The sequence below is a fragment of the Mauremys mutica genome, chromosome 3, assembly GCF_020497125.1.
Source record: "Mauremys mutica isolate MM-2020 ecotype Southern chromosome 3, ASM2049712v1, whole genome shotgun sequence".
NCBI lineage: Eukaryota > Metazoa > Chordata > Testudines > Geoemydidae > Mauremys > Mauremys mutica.
This window is the reverse complement of record NC_059074.1, coordinates 147182010-147201201: the sequence shown is the minus strand read 5'-3', so window position 1 is coordinate 147201201 and position 19192 is coordinate 147182010. Positions and strand designations below refer to the sequence as shown.

Here is a 19192-nt window from a genome sequence, read left to right as displayed (position 1 = left end):
TCACTGCATGACTGGCCAAGACACTTACTATTTTATTATTTATATTACAGTAGAACCCAAAGAACCTAATCAGGATCAGCAAAAACAACAAGGAGTCCTTGTGGCACCTTAGAGACTAACAAATGTATTTGGGCATAAGCTTTCGTGGGCTAGATCCCACTTCATCAGATACATGGAGTGGAAAATACAGGAGCAGGTATAAATACATGAAAAGATGGGAGTTGCCTTACCAAGTGTGAGGTCAGTCTAACTAACGTTAGACTGAGGCAACTCTCATCTTTTCATGTATTCATACCTGCTCCTGTATTTTCCATTCCATGCATCTGATGAAGTGGGATCTAGCCCACGAAAGCTTATGCCCAAATACATTTGTTAGTCACTAAGGTGCCACAAGGACTCCTTATTGTTTTTGTTGATACAGACTAACACAGCTACCACTCTGAAACCTATAATCAGGAACAGGCTCAATTTTTTTAAGCACTATACAAACAGACCTGGTTTACATTAGGAAAATTAGGACCCATAACCACCAGATGGGAGCATTGCTCTGAAGCTCTTATATGTTCTCTTATATGCCTGCTGTGGTGGGTGATGCAATTTGTTACCGATAGGCGGTCAGTCCTGGAGGAGGCTGTGCCAGGAAGCACTGAGAGGGTGTGGCTACAGCTAGTTGTGTTTGAAAACAAAACATAACTTATTCATCATTGGCTGCAATTTTAAAAATCAAAATGGGGAAGAAAAGGGAGTCCCAATTGTATATTTGAAATGCATGATGGGATCTGTAGTTCTGTGGCTTCTGCGTGTTCTTGTGTGTGTAATATGCTTAGTGTGGAGATGTAATGTACTGTATTTAGATTAACCTAATACCATGTCTTTTTATAGCACCTTTCATCAAAGAATTTCAAAGTGCTTTACAAACATTAATTAATGAAACCTCACTAGCGGCAAAGTGACTTGGCAAAACTATACAGTGGGGCAGCTGGGAATATGACCCAGGAGTTTCTCAGTCAAAAATTCTTGCTTTAACTGCTAGACCATATTGTTAAAATGTGTCACAGTATGCTTGATATATATTGTGTAATTTTGTCTTTATAGATATTTAGGCACCGCGTTTCTAATCTGCTAGGGGTGCTTCCCCGTTGGCTCAGCCCCCCCCCTCCACCTCTTCCCCCAAGACCCCGCCCCACTTCTTCCCGCCCCACTTATTCCTTGCCCAGTTCTGCCCATTTCCCCCCTCCCCAGCGCACTGCACCCTGGCTCCTCTTGACACCACAGAACAGCTGATCCGTGGTAGGCACTGGGAGGGAGAGAGAGAGAGGTTCTGGTAGGGGGATTGCCAGAGTGCTCAGGACCCACCATTTTTTTTTCCGACTTGGTGCCTAATAACATTGTTTTTATTTATCATCTGTCATTAAGCTTCTATCACGTGGGTTTGGAAAAAAGCGGCTTCTTGATATATAGTTTACTGATTTGCTAATGTATTATATGGTTGAGGCTCCCACAGCTCTCTCCTATGTTATATAAGGCCACTGTAGCCAGAGGATAATAGGGGTCTTATGTACATACACAGCACCATACACACAAGCACTGTACACAAGATGTAAATCTGTAGATTTCAGAAATCGGATCTTATTAAGTTGGTGCCCAAACTTTGCACAACCATGAAGCTGCATCATCAGCTTGCTGGGACTTGCTTAACATAGAATGATGTCAATCGCTGCTATAATACAGAGGAGCAGCCCATGGAGGCAATAAGCCTCAGCATCAAATGTTCCATCTCATTCACTTGGAAGTGTGTTAAGTTGTCTTGGAAGCGTGCAGAGCACAGGTGATGCCATTCTGCCTCCCTTGGTGCCCCAAATCCTCTCGTGAAGACGAGGCTCGTTCGTGAAAAAGCAAACACAAGAAATGGGCCTGGTCTGAAACAATCACAAAATGGTAAAACAGCAGGTAGCCAACAAGCCTGCAGCCACTCAGTGAACCGGAAAACCACAACTCCCAGGAGCCTCTGCTCAGCAGATCCATAAAGAAATGACGTTTTGGTCTTAGTGCATGCTGGGAGCTGTAGTCCTGTCAAAGGGGATTCCGCAGAATGCCCCTGTTTAGCGCGGTGGACCCTGGGAGCTGTAGTTCTGTGTGCTGGGATTGCTGCGCCCGTGGGCCTTTGCGAGGAGGTTCCACAGGGAGAGAGGCGTGACTGGCGCGATGCATGCCGGGAAGTGCAGTTATCCGGGCTGGGATTGCTGTGCGGCGCGGTGCGTGCTGGGGGTTGTAGTCATGGGCAGCTGGCCGGACTCGGTTTCCCGTGGCGCCCCGCGGCTGTTTCTGACGCCAGAGGCTGGAGGGAGCTGGAAGGGCTGGAGCCGGGAGCGGGGCCGGGGGGCGGTGGCGGCGGCTGCCGGGGCGCGCCGGGCCGGGATGGACTCGCGGGTGTCGGAGCTGTTCGGGGGCTGCTGCCGGCCCGTGGGGGGCGGCGGGGCGCTGCGCGGCCGCGGGGGGGCGGGGGCCGGCGGGGGCTCCAAGGGGAAGAAGAAAAGCGGGAGGAACCGGGGCGGCAAGGCCAACAACCCGCCCTACCTGCCGCCGGAGGTGAGCGCGGGCCGGGGGCGGCACCGGGGCTGTTGGGCGATGATGGGGGGGCAGCACCGGGGCTGTTGGGCGATGATGGGCCCCGGGGGGGGGCGGGGGCAGCACCGGGGCTGTTGGGCGATGATGGGCCCCGGGGGGGGGCGGGGGCAGCACCGAAGCTGTTGGGCGATGATGGGCCGGGGGGGGGCAGCACCGGGGCTGTTGGGCGATGATGGGCTCGGGGGGTGGGGGGGGGCAGCACCGGGGCTGTTGGGCGATGATGGGCCGGGGGCAGCACCGGGGCTGTTGGGCGATGATGGGCCGGGGGCAGCACCGGGGCTGTTGGGCGATGATGGGCCGGGGGCAGCACCGGGGCTGTTGGGCGATGATGGGCCCGGGGGGTGGGGGGGCAGCACCGGGGCTGTTGGGTGATGATGGGTGGGGGGGCAGCACCGGGGCTCTTGGGCGATGATGGGGGCGGGGGCAGCACCGGGGCTGTTGGGCGATGATGGGGGCGGGGGCAGCACCGGGGCTGTTGGGCGATGATGGGGGCGGGGGAGGGCAGCACCGGGGCTGTTGGGCGCTGGAGGGTTGCGCGGGAGGCGCTGGGCAGCTTTAGTCTCGTTGATTAGCGTTTGCTCTCTGGTGATGGGCAGTGCTGAGAGCTTTCATTATTATGACAGGAGATTCCAGTGGCTGGGGCTGTTAATGGGGCTAGACTAGAGTGTCCTTGAACCCGTGCATTGGTGTGGGCTGTGTTAGCAGGGGCCGTAGGGCTGGAGTGCTGCCATCTCTGCATATGGAGTTGTGGGTTTTTGATCTATGTGTGCAGTTGTCTTGTGTCCTATATCTTGGAGTCACAGAAAGACCTTATCTCAATTCCAGTGCTGCTGGACTGATAAAGTTTTGGAGTCTCTGCTGTCATATCAGCCTCTGGCTAGTAGGTGTCTGATATGTCTGAGACCTTCAGCCTTCTCAAACCCCGTTGGCAGAGAATTCCAGTGCCTGCCTCTGCTGATGCTATAGCTTGCCAAGCAGCTAGAGAGCGAAACTGATATGGTTCTTGTTTACTTCAGAGTTTCCAGCAGAAGTAGGGAAAACTGAATAAAGCTCTAGTAATTTTTCACTTTCTTGAAGCTCTGAGTTGTGACCAAGTCACTGGAGCTGGCTGCCTGCCTCAGTTATACCCAGTTTACATTTGGTAGGGCCTTTGCAACTGTGTAAAGGCTAGGAAAACTTTAATTGACAAGTTAGATTCTGGGTAAGTTGATGGCTTCGCTCCCTGTCAGGCTACGCTTCCAAAAGTCACAGGCGAGTGAAATTTTCAGGCCTCAGTGATATAAGGCGGTGACAAGATACTATATGTGCTGGATGCGGGAGAGCTGAGGCTTGGGAACGTTATGGAGGAGGGCTTTTCATTAGGTAAGAGAAAATGATGATCAGCTGGGGATCCTAGCAGAGGCATTCCTGCCCCTCTGTGTGTGTGACCCTAGTCTCTTGCTGTCTCTTCCCTAGCCTCCACCCTTGTAGGTGTGGAAAAGCATAATAGGTTTTCATGATTATTAACTAGGTTGGAAGCAATTCCTGAGGGTGGATCCTGTTGGGTCAACTGAGGAGATTGTGTTGATGTGTATCTGCTGTTAAGGCACTAGAATATTAGGCTATGTCTACACTATGCAGCTTTTAGCGATAGGGCTGTGTTGCCACAGCGGTGTCGCTAGAAGTTGCCCAGTGTAGTCGCTGTCTGTCGGCTCTCCTGCCTACAAAAACCTTCCACCTCCAACGAGCGGTTTTAGCTTTGTCCACCGGATAGTGCTCCAGCCGACAAAGTGCTGTCCAAACTGGTGCTTGTCACCAGCAAAACTTTTGTCTTTCCAAGGGGAGTTAACATCTCTGAAAAACAAAACTTTTGTCCTTCTGTTGCCAGCGTAGACATAGCCTTTGTGTAGCTTGGTTGGTTAATGAGGCCACATTAAATCCTTTTCCCAACCCTGGCCACATCCTGAGCGTGTTGTTTAGCACGTTTTGCCTTCTCTGCCTTTCACACTGATTGATTAATACAAGCAGTTTGGCCTCTTGGGGAGGGAGACACCGGGACAATCCCTTCATAGAGCTCTGATGTGGCAGCACTCCTCCCTTGTGCCACCAGTCCCATGGAGATACTTAAACTCCATGGGTTTAATGAGCTGGCATTGGTGGGGCACAGTCTGGTTGCCTGGCATGCCATTTGGGTGCACCTTGCACACAGGCCAAAATGCTCAGTTCCCTTCCATTGCTGAGATCTGATCTGCCATGTTCTATGGAAACACATTCTCAGCAGGCCCAGTGACATCCCAACCCCTCTTGGGCTGCTAATTTGAGTTAGCAAATATTTGCTGAGTTTGGGAGGGTCCAGACCAAACCCTGGATAAAGTGAGAGGTGGTTCCTAAGCAGGTGGTGCCACATCTGATGGGGTTTGCCTGCTGCATTGTGAAAACAAGTCTGGTAAGTGGCCATCTTAGTTGCTGGAGCTCAAACAATTCCCACTGGCATGGGGCTGATGGACACCACTGCCTGAGGAGCATGAGGATTGCCATGGACCACTGATGGTCTGGCACTGTGTTTCATCACAGGATATTTACAGAAGCAGCAAAGAATCCTGTGGCACCTTATAGACTAACAGATGTTTTGCAGCATGAGCTTTCGTGGGTGAATACCCACTTCTTCGGATGCAAGATATTTACACCATCCTCAAAAACATCAGGGTGCCAAGTCCTAAGTGAGAGGTGAGGGACAGGTATTTTTGTCCAAGGGTAGGATGCCTTGCTTTGGGGGATGAGGAACAGAGATGCTAGAACAGGCTAATCCCTACTGAGTCCAAAATAGTTCATCCTCAGGGACAGGATTGTTCCCTGTAGTGACCTGGCTGTTGTGCCTTTCAGCTGCAGAAGTGACAGTCCTCTAAGACTTCAGTATCACTTCCTTCCTGTCCCCAGACACCCTGCCTGCACCACTGTCCAGCAAGTCTAGACTCATTACTGTCCTTGCACCTCTTGCACTAGACTAGAGCCTCACTTGCTATGAGACAGGCACAAAACCCTTGTTCAGAGGACAATGCAGATACATGCAGTATCCAGAGCTGAAAGGCTGATGGGTGGGAGGGGTTGGCAGAAGGGAACCCCTTACCAGTGCCCCTATCTTGCTAAGCAGCTCCAACTTTAAGAGCAGAACTGCTAATCCCAGGGCCTTGCTTCTTTGGCCCTTTGCCACCATAAACCATTTATTGTGATTAGGGCTGAGTTAGAATGCAGGGAGGGGACTTTACCTTCCCTTGATGGGCAGATCCATGTGCTGGGAGAGGGAGCTGTATATTTCCAGAGAAGCGAATTGGCTGGGCAGTTGTAGTTCAGGAAGAGCTGAAATCCAAGCAGGTCGGTTTTCACACTGCAGTCACTCTGGTTTATTGCTCTTTCCACTGGAATCCCTGGCTCCCTGCAGGACCCAGTCCTGTCTCTGTAACCGTTAGACCAGGGGTCTCAAACTCAAATGACCCCGAGGGCCGCATGAGGACTAGTGCATTGGCCCGAGGGCCGCATCACTGACACGCCCCCTTGCTGCCCCCGCCCCTGCCCTGTCTCTTCTCCACCTCCTCCCCTAAGCGCGCAGCTCCCCGCTCCTCCCCCCTCCCTCCTGGAAAGTGCTAAGCGCCACCAACAGCTGTTTGGTGGCTTGGCGGCGGGGCACTTAGGCGGCGGGTCCCGGAACAGAAGGGGCCCCCCACCGCCGAAGACAGGGCTGCGCTTCGGCGGCGGCGGGTCCCTCTTTTCCCCACCCTGGCCGGTCCCGCTTCCCTCCCCCACCCCCCGGCCCGGCCCCGGCGAGTCTCGCTTCCCTTCCCCCACCCCCGGCCCGGCCCCGGCGGGTCTCGCTTCCCTTCCCCCCCGCCCGGCCCGGCCCGGCCCCGGCGGGTCTCGCTTCCCTTCCCCCCCGCCCGGCCCGGCGGGTCTCGCTTCCCTCCCCCCCGGCCCGGCCCCGGCGGGTCTCGCTTCCCTTCCCCACCCCCGGCCCGGCCGGTCTCGCTTCCCTTCCCGCCCCGGCGGGTCTCGCTTCCCTTCCCCCCCCCCACGGCCCGGCCCCGGCCCCCGCCCCGGCGGCTCCCGCTTCCCCCCCCCCCCTTACCCGAGCGCGTCTCCGGCGAGGCCTGAGCTTCATCCCGCTCAGAGCTGCGTGGTGAGGGGGCGGGGCTGTGAGCTCCACGCCGAGCGCAGCGCTCAGCCCAGAGCTCCCAGCCCCGCCCCCTCCCCACGCGGATCGGGGCGGGGCTCAGGCGCTCGGACGGAGACGCGCTCGGGTAAGGCGGGGGGGTAAGGGGGGGGAAAGGCTCCAGGAGAGGGGCGGAGGCAGGAGCCTCCGCTTTTCTCTTGGGGGCCCCTGCGGAGCCCGGGGCCCGGGGCAAATTGCCCCCTTTGCCCCCCCCTCTGGGCGGCCCTGGGGAGCTCCGCGGGCCTCAGGGAAGAGCTCCGCGGGCCGCATGCGGCCCGCGGGCCGCATGTTTGAGACCCCTGCGTTAGACTGAGATCAGTGGACGATCCAGTTTAGTCTGGAGCTGGCCTCCTGGGGAAACCCTTCTGTGCCCAGGGAAGTTCCTGGTTATATTTCTCGAGAGCTGTCAGAGCAGTGAGTGGTTTGTTTTACCACAAGTTGATCAATAGCACTTGCTTCCTCGAGTCTGTGAGGAGCATCTCTCCTTGGGGGGCAGCCATGCATGCTTATGGGGAGAGGTCACGGAGAGGAACACTTAGCAGTGGGTGCAGTCACTGTCAAAAACGGTGAGACAGTCTTTGACAGGCCAGCTCAGTGCTGGAGCGGTTCTCAGGTTCACTTGTACTGAATGCAGGTTTTAGAGCAGTATAATGCTGGTAGGGTTGGGGGACCCTTAATGGCTTAGGAGTAAAGAGCCTTTTACTCCATGTCACCAGTTCCAGTATAGATCAGGGGAGCATGAGCTGGGTGGTGTGGGACTGGGGAGAGGGTCGTGGAACCTTTTGCCCCAGGTCATCAGACCCAAGACAGGCCCAGCTTGCTAGCAAGTAATAAAGCTGTTCCCATCAGACTTTTAATGGTCTCTGTTCAAAATAAAGTGGGGTGGGGTGTTCCAGACCAGTGGTTCTCAACGAAGAGTACGCATACTCCTGGGGGTACATCAGCTCATCTAGATATTTGTCTAGTTTTACAACTGGCTACATAAAGCACCAGAAAGTCAGTACAAAGTAAAATTTCATACAGGCAATGACTTGTTTATACTGTTCTATGTGGAGATATACCTATCTCATAGAACTGGAAGGGACATCAAGTCCAGCCTTCACTAGCAGGAACAAGTACTGATTTTGCCTCAGATCCCTAAGTGGCCCCCCTCAAGGATTGAACTCACAACCCTGGGTTTAGCAGGCCAGTGCTCAAACAACTGAGCCATTCCTCCCAATGTATACATTGAAATGTGAGTGCAATAGTTATATTCCAATTGATTTTATTTTATAATGATATGGTAACAATGAGAAGGTAAGCAACTTTTCAGTACTAGTGTGCTGGGACACTTTTGTATTTTGATGTCTGATTCTGTAAGCAAGTAGTTTTTAAGTGAGGTGAAACTTGGAGTACGTAAGACAAATCAGCCTCTTGAAAGGGGTACAGTAGTTTGGAAAGATTGAGAGCCACTGTCTCAGACCACTTCTTAGGAGGACACGCTATCACTAGTAACCTCAGCAGAGGCACCAGGGGTTGACTGGGCCATGGACAATGAGCTCTCCTCACACCCCTACATGGGGTGACTCCAGGGCAGGACTGGGTGATGAATGAAGAGGCTTGTGCGTTCCACTGCCTGAGCTGTGCCTGTTGTAGACAAAAAGGTCTTTAGGACTTTTAACTGGGCACTTCCTTTTGCTGGCACTAAAAAGATTGTCCATCCTCAGTACGACCCCTTAATTTTGGCCTCCTAGCATTCATACTAGAATGTCCCAGCTGCTTTGTAGAGCAAACAGCAGCAACATGCATGTGGTAGGTTCCAATATGGCGTGGGAATGAGGCCTGCAGTTCTGGCAGGGAGGCTGTGACTTAGCATATATGTTGAAAGCATATATGGTTTCTTTCTCTTTGCGAAGCTGGCAGCAACAGCTGATTATCCATGTGTCATTCCAGACTACCCGGAATGGAATGGTGTGTGGGCTCCGTGGTGTTAGGGAAGCCATGTGGGGTGGGCAAGGGCATCTGGGAAGAGTGTCTGAGGTTGTGAGGTGGTTGCTAACCCATGTCTCATTTGGTTCTTTAACCAGGCAGAAGATGGGAACATAGAATACAAGGTGAGTCCTTAGGGGATTGCAGAGGGGAATTCTCTTCCCGGCGGGTTACCCTGTAATGAATTGAGCAAAGGGGCTGTATGGAGGACATGCCCAGGGGGATACTCAAAAGGGAACCATCCCAGCCTTGCCCTTGGGTGGGTGGGGGCTGAGGCTGAGGTAGGGCACTATCCATCTCACTTTGGGTTCTCTGAACCCTGTGGGAGAAACTGGATGCTAGAGAACGTGCAGTGCAGAATCCCTTGTGACTGTACTCTGGAGGGGCCTCCCAGCCCCCTCAGGTGTTGTGTCCCATGTGCTGACCAGTGTAGAGCTCACTCTCCACCCTGTGGGGCCCGTCCCTTCACCCACCTCACTCTTTCCTTAAAGACCCAGAGCTACAGGTGCCATTTGTGTCCTTTCCAGTTGTATTTTGGGGCAGTCCTGCTGTTCTCACTCAGGCCAGAGCACAAATGGTTTGAGCCCCATTGGCCCCATGGCACTGGCTCCCTAATCCAGTGCTTCCCTCATACCAGCCAGTTCTCAGGTGCCATCTGCAAGATACAGGAATGTTCTGCTACAGAAGTTCTTGTCTCTCTTGTAACCCTCTCTCTCCTATCCCACTGGCTCCTCTGCAGGTGCTAACTTGGAGCGTGTTTCCCAGAGGTGGGTCTGCTGGGGGGGCCATTGCTCCATGGCAGAGGGTTAGGGAGTCACTGCCCCAGGGAGATGTGATTCTCTCTGCCCCCAGGCAGCAATTGTAACTGCTCCCTCCCTCGAGCAGCTGAAGCTGGTGAACCCCTCGCAGTATCGCTTTGAGCACCTGGTGACACAGATGAAGTGGCGGCTGCAGGAAGGCCGGGGTGAGGCTGTCTACCAGATCGGCGTGGAGGACAATGGGCTACTGGTGGGCCTGTCAGAAGAAGAGATGCGTGCTTCCCTCAAGACATTGCGCCGGATGGCTGAAAAGTACGTTTCTCAGGATTTCTAATCCCTGCTGGGTCAGAGAAACCCAGCTCTACCCCATTCTCCCTGCAACCCCCGCAAAGGGTCCTGGTGGCTCTTTCTTCTTCCTCCCCTGAAAGGCCTGTAGATCAAAGGCTCTTGGCTAGGAGACAAGTTCCCAGGACCTCTTCCAGTTCACACTCAGAGAGGCCCCAGGCCAGGGAAACCAGCCTTGCTGAGACTTTGGCGTTTCACTGCTAGAGAGTCCCTGGTCTGAGGCTTCTGCCCTGCTGCTCTCAGAGCCTCCAGCCTGCCCTGCAGTTTGAGTCCTGTTCCTAGGTCCCCTGTGATGCTCCAACCAGGTGATGTCCTGGATAAGGGGCCAGTCATGTACTAGCTCACCCCAGACTGTTCCCTCTTGCTCCCTTGCAGGGTTGGAGCTGACATCACCATCCTGCGGGAGCGTGAGGTAGATTATGACAGCGATGTTCCCAGGAAGATAACAGAGGTTCTTGTCCGGAAGGTCCCTGATAACCAGCAGGTAGGGAGCCCTTGGCTGGGTTGTTCTCCTTGACCAGGGAGCCCTGTGGTACTGGAGACTCCCAGACTCCGTTCAAGAGGTTTCCCTTTGGGATAAGATGGGAATCCCTCCCCCAGAACCACTTCACGTTAGAACAGTTCACAGGGCACACTTTAAAGAGCTACCAATAGGAGGCTGAGGGACAGAGCTGTTCCTCTTCAGGGTACCAGCTGCAACCCACCCCAGACAAGGGAGATTGGCTGGCTTTGGGGGGTCAGAGAATGGGATATGAAGCCTTTCACCTCTACAGCACCAATTCTAATCCATCCCAATGTGGAGACGGGGGAGTGATATGGCATCTGTATTGCAGTAAGTGTGTAGATGACCTTTCTGTGATGTCATAGGCCTGGCATTGGACATCACATTTGCCATGGTGGAGTCATGAACCGATGTCTACGATATCATGGGAGGGGCAGAATCTAAAAAGAAGTGCTGCATAGTGATCCCAGCCCATTCTGGAGGGAACATGTGGGGCATGTCTGCTGACATGGGGTGAGCACGTGCCACCCATGCCTGAGGGGTGGTGTCCCTGCACCAGGAGCAGGTTGCCCCATGGTTTCTCTGCTCTGACTCTTTTCCTTTAGTTCCTAGACCTGCGAGTGGCTGTGCTTGGGAACGTGGATTCAGGGAAGTCAACGCTGCTGGGTGTCCTGACCCAGGGTGAGCTGGATAATGGGCGGGGCAGAGCCCGCCTCAATCTCTTCCGGCACCTCCATGAGATCCAGTCAGGGAGAACATCCAGCATCAGCTTTGAGATCCTTGGCTTCAATAGCAAAGGAGAGGTATGGAGCGTGAGTGCTATTGCAGCAGTGCGGAGAGAGTGACAGACCCAACTCCCTATGAGAAGTGGGAGGAACATGACTGTCCTCCTGGCTCTGTGCTGCCTGTCACTGCAGTGGGCAGAGCAGGACTGACTCAACAGCAACAAAGGAGTTCTGTGCCCCATACTGCTGCAGCAGAGAGCCTAGGAGTGATCAAGTTGTAATTAGAGGTGGTAGGAGAAGGTGCTGCTTGTCCAGTTGGAGCAGGTGTCTGTTCTGGTGTCCTGCTTCTTGCCTCCAGATTAGTGGTGTACAGGTTTGACGTTACACTATAGCCACAACAGCCTGCATAGTCAGGCCTAGTCCCTTTCTAGGTGCAGAGTCTCAAGCTCTCTGGCACTTGTTTCTGTTCAGATGGAGCTGGTATGGTTGGGGTTGTCTCTTCTCTCTCCCTCCTCCTTTGCATACCCCATACCTCAGTCTCTGGTTCCTTTTCTTCCCTAGGTGGTGAACTACAGTGACTCACGGACAGCAGAAGAGATCTGTGAGAGCTCCTCCAAGATGATCACTTTCATTGATCTGGCTGGCCACCACAAGTACTTGAAAACCACCATATTCGGCCTCACCAGCTACTGCCCAGACTTTGCCATGCTGGTGGTGAGCGCCAACACTGGCATCGGTAAGTGCACCATTACCCAGTCTGGGGGAATGCATGGAGGGTCTGGCAGGATGCTCTAGGGGCACATGAAGAGTGGTAGATGCTGGCTAATGGGGTGATTGTAGATGGAAAAAAATGATACTGATTCCAATTCCTCCTGACTCCCTGTAGCCCAGTGATTCCAATGCAGCTGTGGGTGCTGCAGATGAGCTGGGAACTTGGCTACCTCACACAACATTGGTAGCTGAGCTCTGACTTTATTGCTGAGGGTGGTGTCCAGGACAGGAAAGTTTTGGGTAGCATTTGAGGGCATTTTGAGCATGTCAGGGAAAAATCGCCTTGACATATTAGTGGTGTATATTGGAACCCAAAGCCTCTATAAAGGAAGTAAACAAGAACCTTCCCCTGTCCATTTGAAAAGCCACTTTTCCTACTAATCAGTTAGCTTCTGGAGAGAAATTCCTGGGTTCTAATGGAGCACAAGCAGGTGCCTGGGCCCAGAAAAGCCCTGATCTGTCTTTCTGGAATGATGGTTAAAAAGCTGTGCCCCCTTGCCGTTGCCTGAGATGCTGAGCAGGTGGGGTGACAGAGTTCCATCCTCATCTGTATGATGGGCCCATGGGGCACTTGTTGGGCTGGGAGATGCTGGCATCCTCTGAGCAGGTGGCTTTGGTGCCCATGCTCCTTTTAGCTGAGCTCTCCCTTGTCTCTTGTAGCAGGTACCACACGGGAGCACCTGGGCCTGGCCATGGCCCTCAAGGTTCCCTTTTTCATTGGCGTCAGCAAAGTGGACTTGTGTTCCAAAGCCACCGTGGAACGGACAGTGAAGCAGCTGGAGCGGATCCTGAAGCAGCCGGGCTGCAACAAGCTGCCCCTGCTAGTGAACTCGGAGGATGACGCCGTCACGGCAGCGCAGCAGTTTGCACAGTCTCCCAAGTAAGGAACCTTCATCTCTTCTGCAAGGAGCAGGGGGAGTCAGCTGAGTTTAGTCTGTTGGGATTTTACCAGCACCGCTCACACAGGGGAGGAGACCACATCTCTAGGAGGCATTAGCTGGCTCCCCAGATTTCACTCCTTCAGCTCCTCTCATAGAATCATAGAATCTCAGGGTTGGAAGGGACCTCAGGAGGTCAAAAAAAGATCATCTAGTCCAACCCCCTGCTCAAAGCAGGGCCAATCACCAAATGGCCTCCTCAAGGATTGAACTCACAACCCTGGGTTTAGCAGGCCAATGCTCAAACCACTGAGCTATCCCTCCCTCTCATGCATGGCCCCCTCTCCCAGGCCTTTTCTGGGCACCAGGAGCAAGTGCCAGTGGCTGAAAGGGGGGTGAATGTGTTCCTTGCTTACCCTAGAGACACAGCTCTAGTGAGGAAGCCTGGATTAACTGGGTGCAGATGGCCTAGACCAAGCTCTGGAGAGGCTTTCATAGTGCCATCTCTGCTAGGTCCTATCTAGCTCATGTATTCTCCTTGAAGTACTTTCCCAAAGATGGGCTCTGCAGCTGCGTTGTGGCCCCCAGCTCATTCCTTTCTCTGTGTGTTTGGCAGCATCACCCCGATCTTCACTCTATCCAGTGTTTCTGGAGAGAACCTGGATCTCTTAAAAGTTTTCCTCAACATCCTTCCTCCTCTGACCAACAGCAAAGAGCAGGAGGAGCTGATGCAGCAACTTACAGAGTTCCAGGTACATACAGGCATTGGACTGAAGTTCTTATACTGCATCCATTACCATGGCATCTGAGCACCTACCTGAGGGCAAGCTGCACTGGGGTCCGCAATATCTGGGGCAGTGGTTCTCAATCTATTTATCATTGTGGGCCGAATATGCGGCCCACAAAGTGTTACCTGGGCTGCAGTGCCCCCACCTAAACCCCCCCACAAACCCCTATGCTCAGGGCCCTCTGCCCAGAGACCCCTCCACAGTGTGGGGCGAGGAGCGGAGAGCTGGGTGTGGGGCGGAGGGAAGGGACCCTGGACCCCCGCCATGCGGGGCTGGGAGGCAACTGGCTGCCTGGAGCCCGCGGCCTTTAGCACACAGCTGATCTGGGCTGCAGCTGTGTACGAATTGGGCCATATGCGACCTGAAGGTTGAGAACTGTTGATCTGGGGTGAGGGGAGGTAATGTGCTGAGCCACTGGAGTAATGAGGAGGATGGGGAGTTGGAATATAGAGGGGGCCAGCACCACTTCTCTGTGCTGCTTCTGAAAGGGCCTGTCAGGTATCTGAGTGCCCAGTTTAGTGCAAGCCAAGAGATGTGCTGGGCACATCTCTGAATAATGAGCTCTCGGGTGTCTGCTTCACTCTGGGACTCTTCAAAATGGGAAAGAGTGGGAGCAGAGAAAGGTCTGCTATAGGCCCCCGTGCCCTGAGCAGAGAAGGCTCCACTGCAGCCTATGGTGGGTGGATGGTGGCTCATTCTAGTTCTGAAGTGCTGCTCTCTCAGTTGCACAGTGAGTCTAAAGAGCTTACTCTTGTTGCCCTGCTACAGGTGGATGAAATCTATACTGTGCCTGAAGTGGGGACTGTTGTGGGAGGAACTCTGTCCAGGTGAGCGCTGTTATGCCTAGTGACTTGGATAGGCACAGAGGGATTAGGGTTTGGAGGGGAGAACGTGGGCTTAGCATTGCCAGATCTCTGAGGATTTAATTAATCCTGTACAGGCAGGGCAGTGAAGTGGAAGCTGCCTATAAATAGGGAGGGGGGTGAACGTGGAGGCTGAATTTACCCTTCCCCTGAGTAGGTTGGGGAGCAGGGTAGGGGGAATCTCAGCCTACGCTGTCTCCAGAGCAGGGCTCTAATGTGTTGGTGGGAACCCTGGGCAGCTGCTTTGCTCTCTGACAGAGCTGTGGTTGGAACCCAGCTGGCCTCCTGAGGGTTGCATCTTTCACTGGACTTTCAGAAGTCCTTCATCAAGAAGCAGGTGGGTAGTTTGGAAGGAGGGGCAGCAAATCATCAGTCCTAGGTCTGCTCAGGGCAATGCTTTAGCAGTTGGTCAGTATTCCAGGGCTAGTCAAGTGCACCCAGTCTCTCGGGGATCCCAGGCAGCACCAGCACCAGACCTGCATCAGGTCACCTCTGTGCTGCCTCTACTGGAACAGGCAGAATGGAAGAGCAGGTGGAGACCGGCTGAGTCCTGAGCAGGTGGAGTCCTGCCTGTGTCTAAGAAGTCAGACCCCTTGGGATCTCAGAGGGCTGCATTAGCTGATAGTCCTGGGAATCCTGACTCCCTTCTGCTGGGCATCGGCGTTAGTTGGTCAGACACTGGGGAGGGAGCGTCCAGGCAGACTCATTTCCAGTGAGATTCAGAGAGGCTATGCAGGTTAATCTCATTTGGTGTCTTTCCCTGTGTCTCTGGTTAAACTCTGTCCTGCTCTTGTGCCCCCGGCAGTGGGATCTGCAGGGAGGGGGAGAGCCTTGTGGTCGGTCCCACTGATGATGGCAAGTTCCTCCAGCTGAAGGTGTGCAGCATCCAGCGGAACCGCTCCGCGTGCCGTGTGCTCCGGGCAGGACAAGCTGCCACACTGGCCCTTGGGCCCTTTGACCGCTCCCTCCTGCGCAAGGTGAGTCTTGCTCCCATCTCCAGGGAGCTGCAGCTGGGCTGCTCATATCGACAGCATTGACTGATAAGCCACTGAGAGCCTGAGCAAGCAAGGAGGAGGCTATCTGAGATTCCTACTCAAGGGAAGGGAGTTTAGAAGCAAGGAACAAGGCACATCCCCAATAGAAACCCCCCTCCACTCCTGTCCTACTGCCAGATTCTGGTTCAAATTGTGGGATAGTTGGCCTCCAGGTTTGAGATGGATGCATGGAGCTTTAAGTAGGGTTCAGAGGATGGGATGGGTGAGACTGGTGTGGGGGGAAAGGTCATGGGGTTCAGAGGCAGCAAGGGGACTGTTCCCAATGGTCTGGGTTTTGAGCTTGAAGCTATTGTGCAGGGCATGGTGATGGTGAGCCCAGAGATGAACCCCACCATCTGCTCAGTATTTGAAGCCGAAATCGTGCTGCTCTTCCATGCCACGACTTTCCGAAAGGGATTCCAGGTGACTGTGCACGTGGGGAATGTGCGGCAGACGGCCATCGTAGAGAAGATCCATGGAAAGGTGAGATTTTCACCAGCAGGGGTGCTCTGGCTTGTTAGGTTTCCTTAGCTTCATTAGGACTCCTCCCCTCCCCTCTGTTAGCAAGTCTCACTTCGCTCCTTCCTGCTAATGCCATGGCACTTGTATCGGGTCCTGCCTTTCCTCTCCTCCCAAGAAGCTGCCTGTTCCTTTGGCCTGCTAGTGTCACTGGGGAACTTCAGCAAGGCAGGACAGAGGAGTAACCCCCCTGGTCTCCAGACCTCTTTGCTGGAAGTCAGAGTTCCTTTGCAGTAGTGCCCTGACTGTAGTTGGAGGGCCTCAAGTTGTGGCACCTTAAACGATGGGTTCTGGGATAAACTGAGGAGCTCTTGTCAGCATTCTTCCTCCCTTCTCTGCCTTGGACTTCCTAGTGCCCCTGGATATGGAGGCAAAGGGCTGGGTGGGCATGCTCTTGATTGTTGCGGACTGCCCTCTCCTCTCCCTCAGGACAAGCTGCGGACAGGGGAGAAGGCTGTTGTTCGTTTCCGGTTCATCAAACATCCCGAATACTTAAAGATTGGCGCCAAGCTGCTGTTCCGTGAAGGAGTCACCAAAGGTATCGGACACGTCACCGACCTCCAAGCTATCACCACTGAAGAGAACAGCCTGGATGAGAGCCTGGGGCCCGGGCGTTTGACTTTCTGACTCTCACTAAGTCTGAGAGATCTCCAGACTCCAGCAATGGAGGAAGAGAGAGTTGAGGGGAGTTGTCCTGCCCTTCACATGACTGGAACTGCTGCTGTCCGGTTTTAGCATGGGTTTCTCCTCTCCACACTGTGAGGATGGAGCCCAGGAGATCTCCCTTTGTTCAGTACCCCTCACGGGGCAAGTTAAGCATGTTGTCTCTGCATCGTCTGCTGCTTTCATTATCCTGCCCTCCACCACAATAGACCAGAGGCAGCCTTAGTCTGGGCAGGCGAGTCCTGGCTTTGTTTACAGTACTTTGGTGGGAAGTTCATGGCTGATATGGTGCAAAGCTCCTGAGGTGCTGAGCAGCAATGAAGGGATGCTGCCACCTCTGTTTCAGGATCAGTCCCATTGCAGCTCTCTGAGCATTGGGCCTGACCCATACTGTGTGTGCCCCGTCTCCCAGTCTTAGGCTTTTCCCTCCAGGGCAGAGACCTTTGGGATGGCATAGGAGGCCCAGCTACCCAGAGTGCAGAGACTTGGTTAAACTCGGGTTCACAAACAATAAGAACCCAAGAAAAATTCAGGACACTTTTAGCCCTTTTAATCTTGGTTGATTTTAATCCCTCGTGTGCCCCCTTCTGTGTTCAGTGGCTCCTGCTTGGCTGTCCCAGCTCTTCCGCCAAACCAGCACAAACAGGGATCTCCTCACAGACTAGCCCCTGCCAGACGGTGACTTGAGCCCCATGCCCATCCTAGTGCTCGTATCTTGTGGGTGGCTGGGGCTTCCCCCACACATCCCAGTGCAATCAGCCTCCTCAAGAACCTGCATGAAGCCAGGGTCTCTGCCTCTAGCCCTCTGCTCGCTGAAGCAGCTGAGCATCCTGCTGGCCCAAGCAGGAGGCCGTTTTGGGGAACAGAGCTGGGCCCACACCTGGGCTTGTATCTGCTTCAGCTAAGCTCCCCTGCGGGAGGTCTCCATTGAGTTAATGGCAGGGCTTTGTGATGGATTTCCCTGTTGCAGTCAGTTTGTGCTGCAGCCCAGCTTGCTCCTCGGCTTAACTCTTGAGGAGAGGCAGAGGGGGCTGCCGTACTGGCCCAGCAGGACGTTTACTGTTGGATGCAATCTGACAAAGCCATCACAAGGATTTTTTTTGTTGCTCTCATTCTACTTAAGGGAAACTTCCTTTCTTGTCTCTGCCACTGAAGTTTCAGTGCCTAGGAGGGCTGGTGGGAGCCAGCACAGCCAGAGGCTCGGTAGGTGTGTGAAGACATGGATCACTTGCTGTCATGTTTCCCCAGCTGTGCCCTTTAGGTACAAGTGCTGAGCATTGGCCTGTGCAGCTGCTGCTGAGGGTCAGCCCTGTTCAGCTGAGAACAAGGGGGCAGGGGAGGGTTATGTAGTTGAGGCTGCATAACTGTCATTAGGCTTTTGATTTCACTGGTGACTATTGAACAAAGCTGGTCATGCACTGCTGCCTGAGCCATGGTGTGGTTTCTGGACAGGGAGGGGGCTCTGCTCCAGGTGTTGCCAATAATGCTCAAGCTGTGCTGCCTCCTGCTCAGGGTCTTATGCTGGGGCTACTGGCATGGGCAGAGCTTCCCACACCAATTTGGTGATATCCTCACAAGTAGCTCTCCTTGCCACAGGCCATGCACTTGCTGTAGTGAGGAGCCTTGTGGGGGTGAGGATTCCTGCCTGCAAGCTGTTAAAGTTCACCAAGCTGATCTGCGGGGAGCAGAGGAGAATTGTTCCTCCCCTGTGAAGGATTATGAGGAAGCTCTGTTGCTTTCTCCCACCATGTTCTGTGCTGGAATCCTAGCTTAGACTGGAATCTGTAGGGCAAGCCTGTCATACAATTGCTGTTAATAGCAGCTATGAGCAGGCACTGCCTCTTCCCAGGGAGAGGTAATGCATTCACTCTGCTGGCAGTACCCTGCACTGGGGGACGCTCGGTCTGTCTTTTCTCCCTTTCAGTCACCTTGCACACAACTGCTTTGCTGGCTCAGATGGTCTGAAAAGGGGACCCTTCCCCCTCCAGCCCTGGCACTTACCGCTGGGTTCCATTACAGTGGGTGCCCCGCAATGCTCCTGCAGGAAGAACGGAGTCCCAGTGAGCACTCCTCTCTTGTTATTGTGTAAATACAAATAGTTGTGCCCGGGAGGGGTGAGTGTCTCCTTCTGCTGTTTGCAGTGACCTTGGGGTAACCTTCAGCACTGCCCCATACTCAAGCTGCTGCTGCTCCCTTCCCTGGAAGAGCTGATGGGCTGAGCACCTTATCCCCTGTCTCCTTCCCCTCCCCCTTCTGTGGCGTGACTGTTCAGTGCCATGCTTTTCATGCTCCCTGTTCTCGTCTTGGATTCTCTAATGCAGAGGGATGGTTTCCATTTCCTTGGCATCTATATATAATGTACAGAATAAAGATGTTTTATTGAGAAAGAACCTTGGCTGAGTTGTGAAGGGGGGATGGTTGAGCAGAGCCCTCCCCAGCCACTGCCCTTGCAGTTACTACCCTCTGGTAAACAATCTGCCAGGGTCTATAAGGACTGCATGGATCACTGGTTACAAGTGTACACGGCCTGCTTAGCTGAGCTGCACCAAATGTGAGGCTAAGGTAGC

General features: G+C 53.9%; 1 protein-coding gene across 4 annotated transcripts; it reads left to right on the top strand.

Annotated features, from left to right (window-relative positions):
- Positions 1 to 2180: 2180 nt before the first annotated feature.
- Positions 2181 to 17622, top strand: GTPBP2 (GTP binding protein 2). 4 transcript variants are annotated; one of them, XM_045010400.1, is made up of 12 exons: positions 2181 to 2255; positions 8878 to 8904; positions 9665 to 9849; positions 10258 to 10366; positions 10990 to 11187; positions 11671 to 11845; positions 12541 to 12760; positions 13375 to 13510; positions 14315 to 14373; positions 15215 to 15386; positions 15762 to 15926; positions 16392 to 17622. In XM_045010400.1, the coding sequence occupies exons 3-12, from the start codon at positions 9716 to 9718 to the stop codon at positions 16587 to 16589; spliced, it is 1566 nt and encodes a 521-aa protein (XP_044866335.1). In that variant the 5' UTR covers positions 2181 to 2255; positions 8878 to 8904; positions 9665 to 9715; the 3' UTR covers positions 16590 to 17622. The 4 variants fall into 4 exon arrangements, with proteins under 4 accessions (XP_044866335.1, XP_044866334.1, XP_044866333.1 ...); XM_045010399.1 differs by having other exon boundaries at positions 2192 to 2215; positions 12544 to 12760; XM_045010398.1 differs by having other exon boundaries at positions 2193 to 2215.
- The last annotated feature ends 1570 nt before the right edge of the window (positions 17623 to 19192 follow it).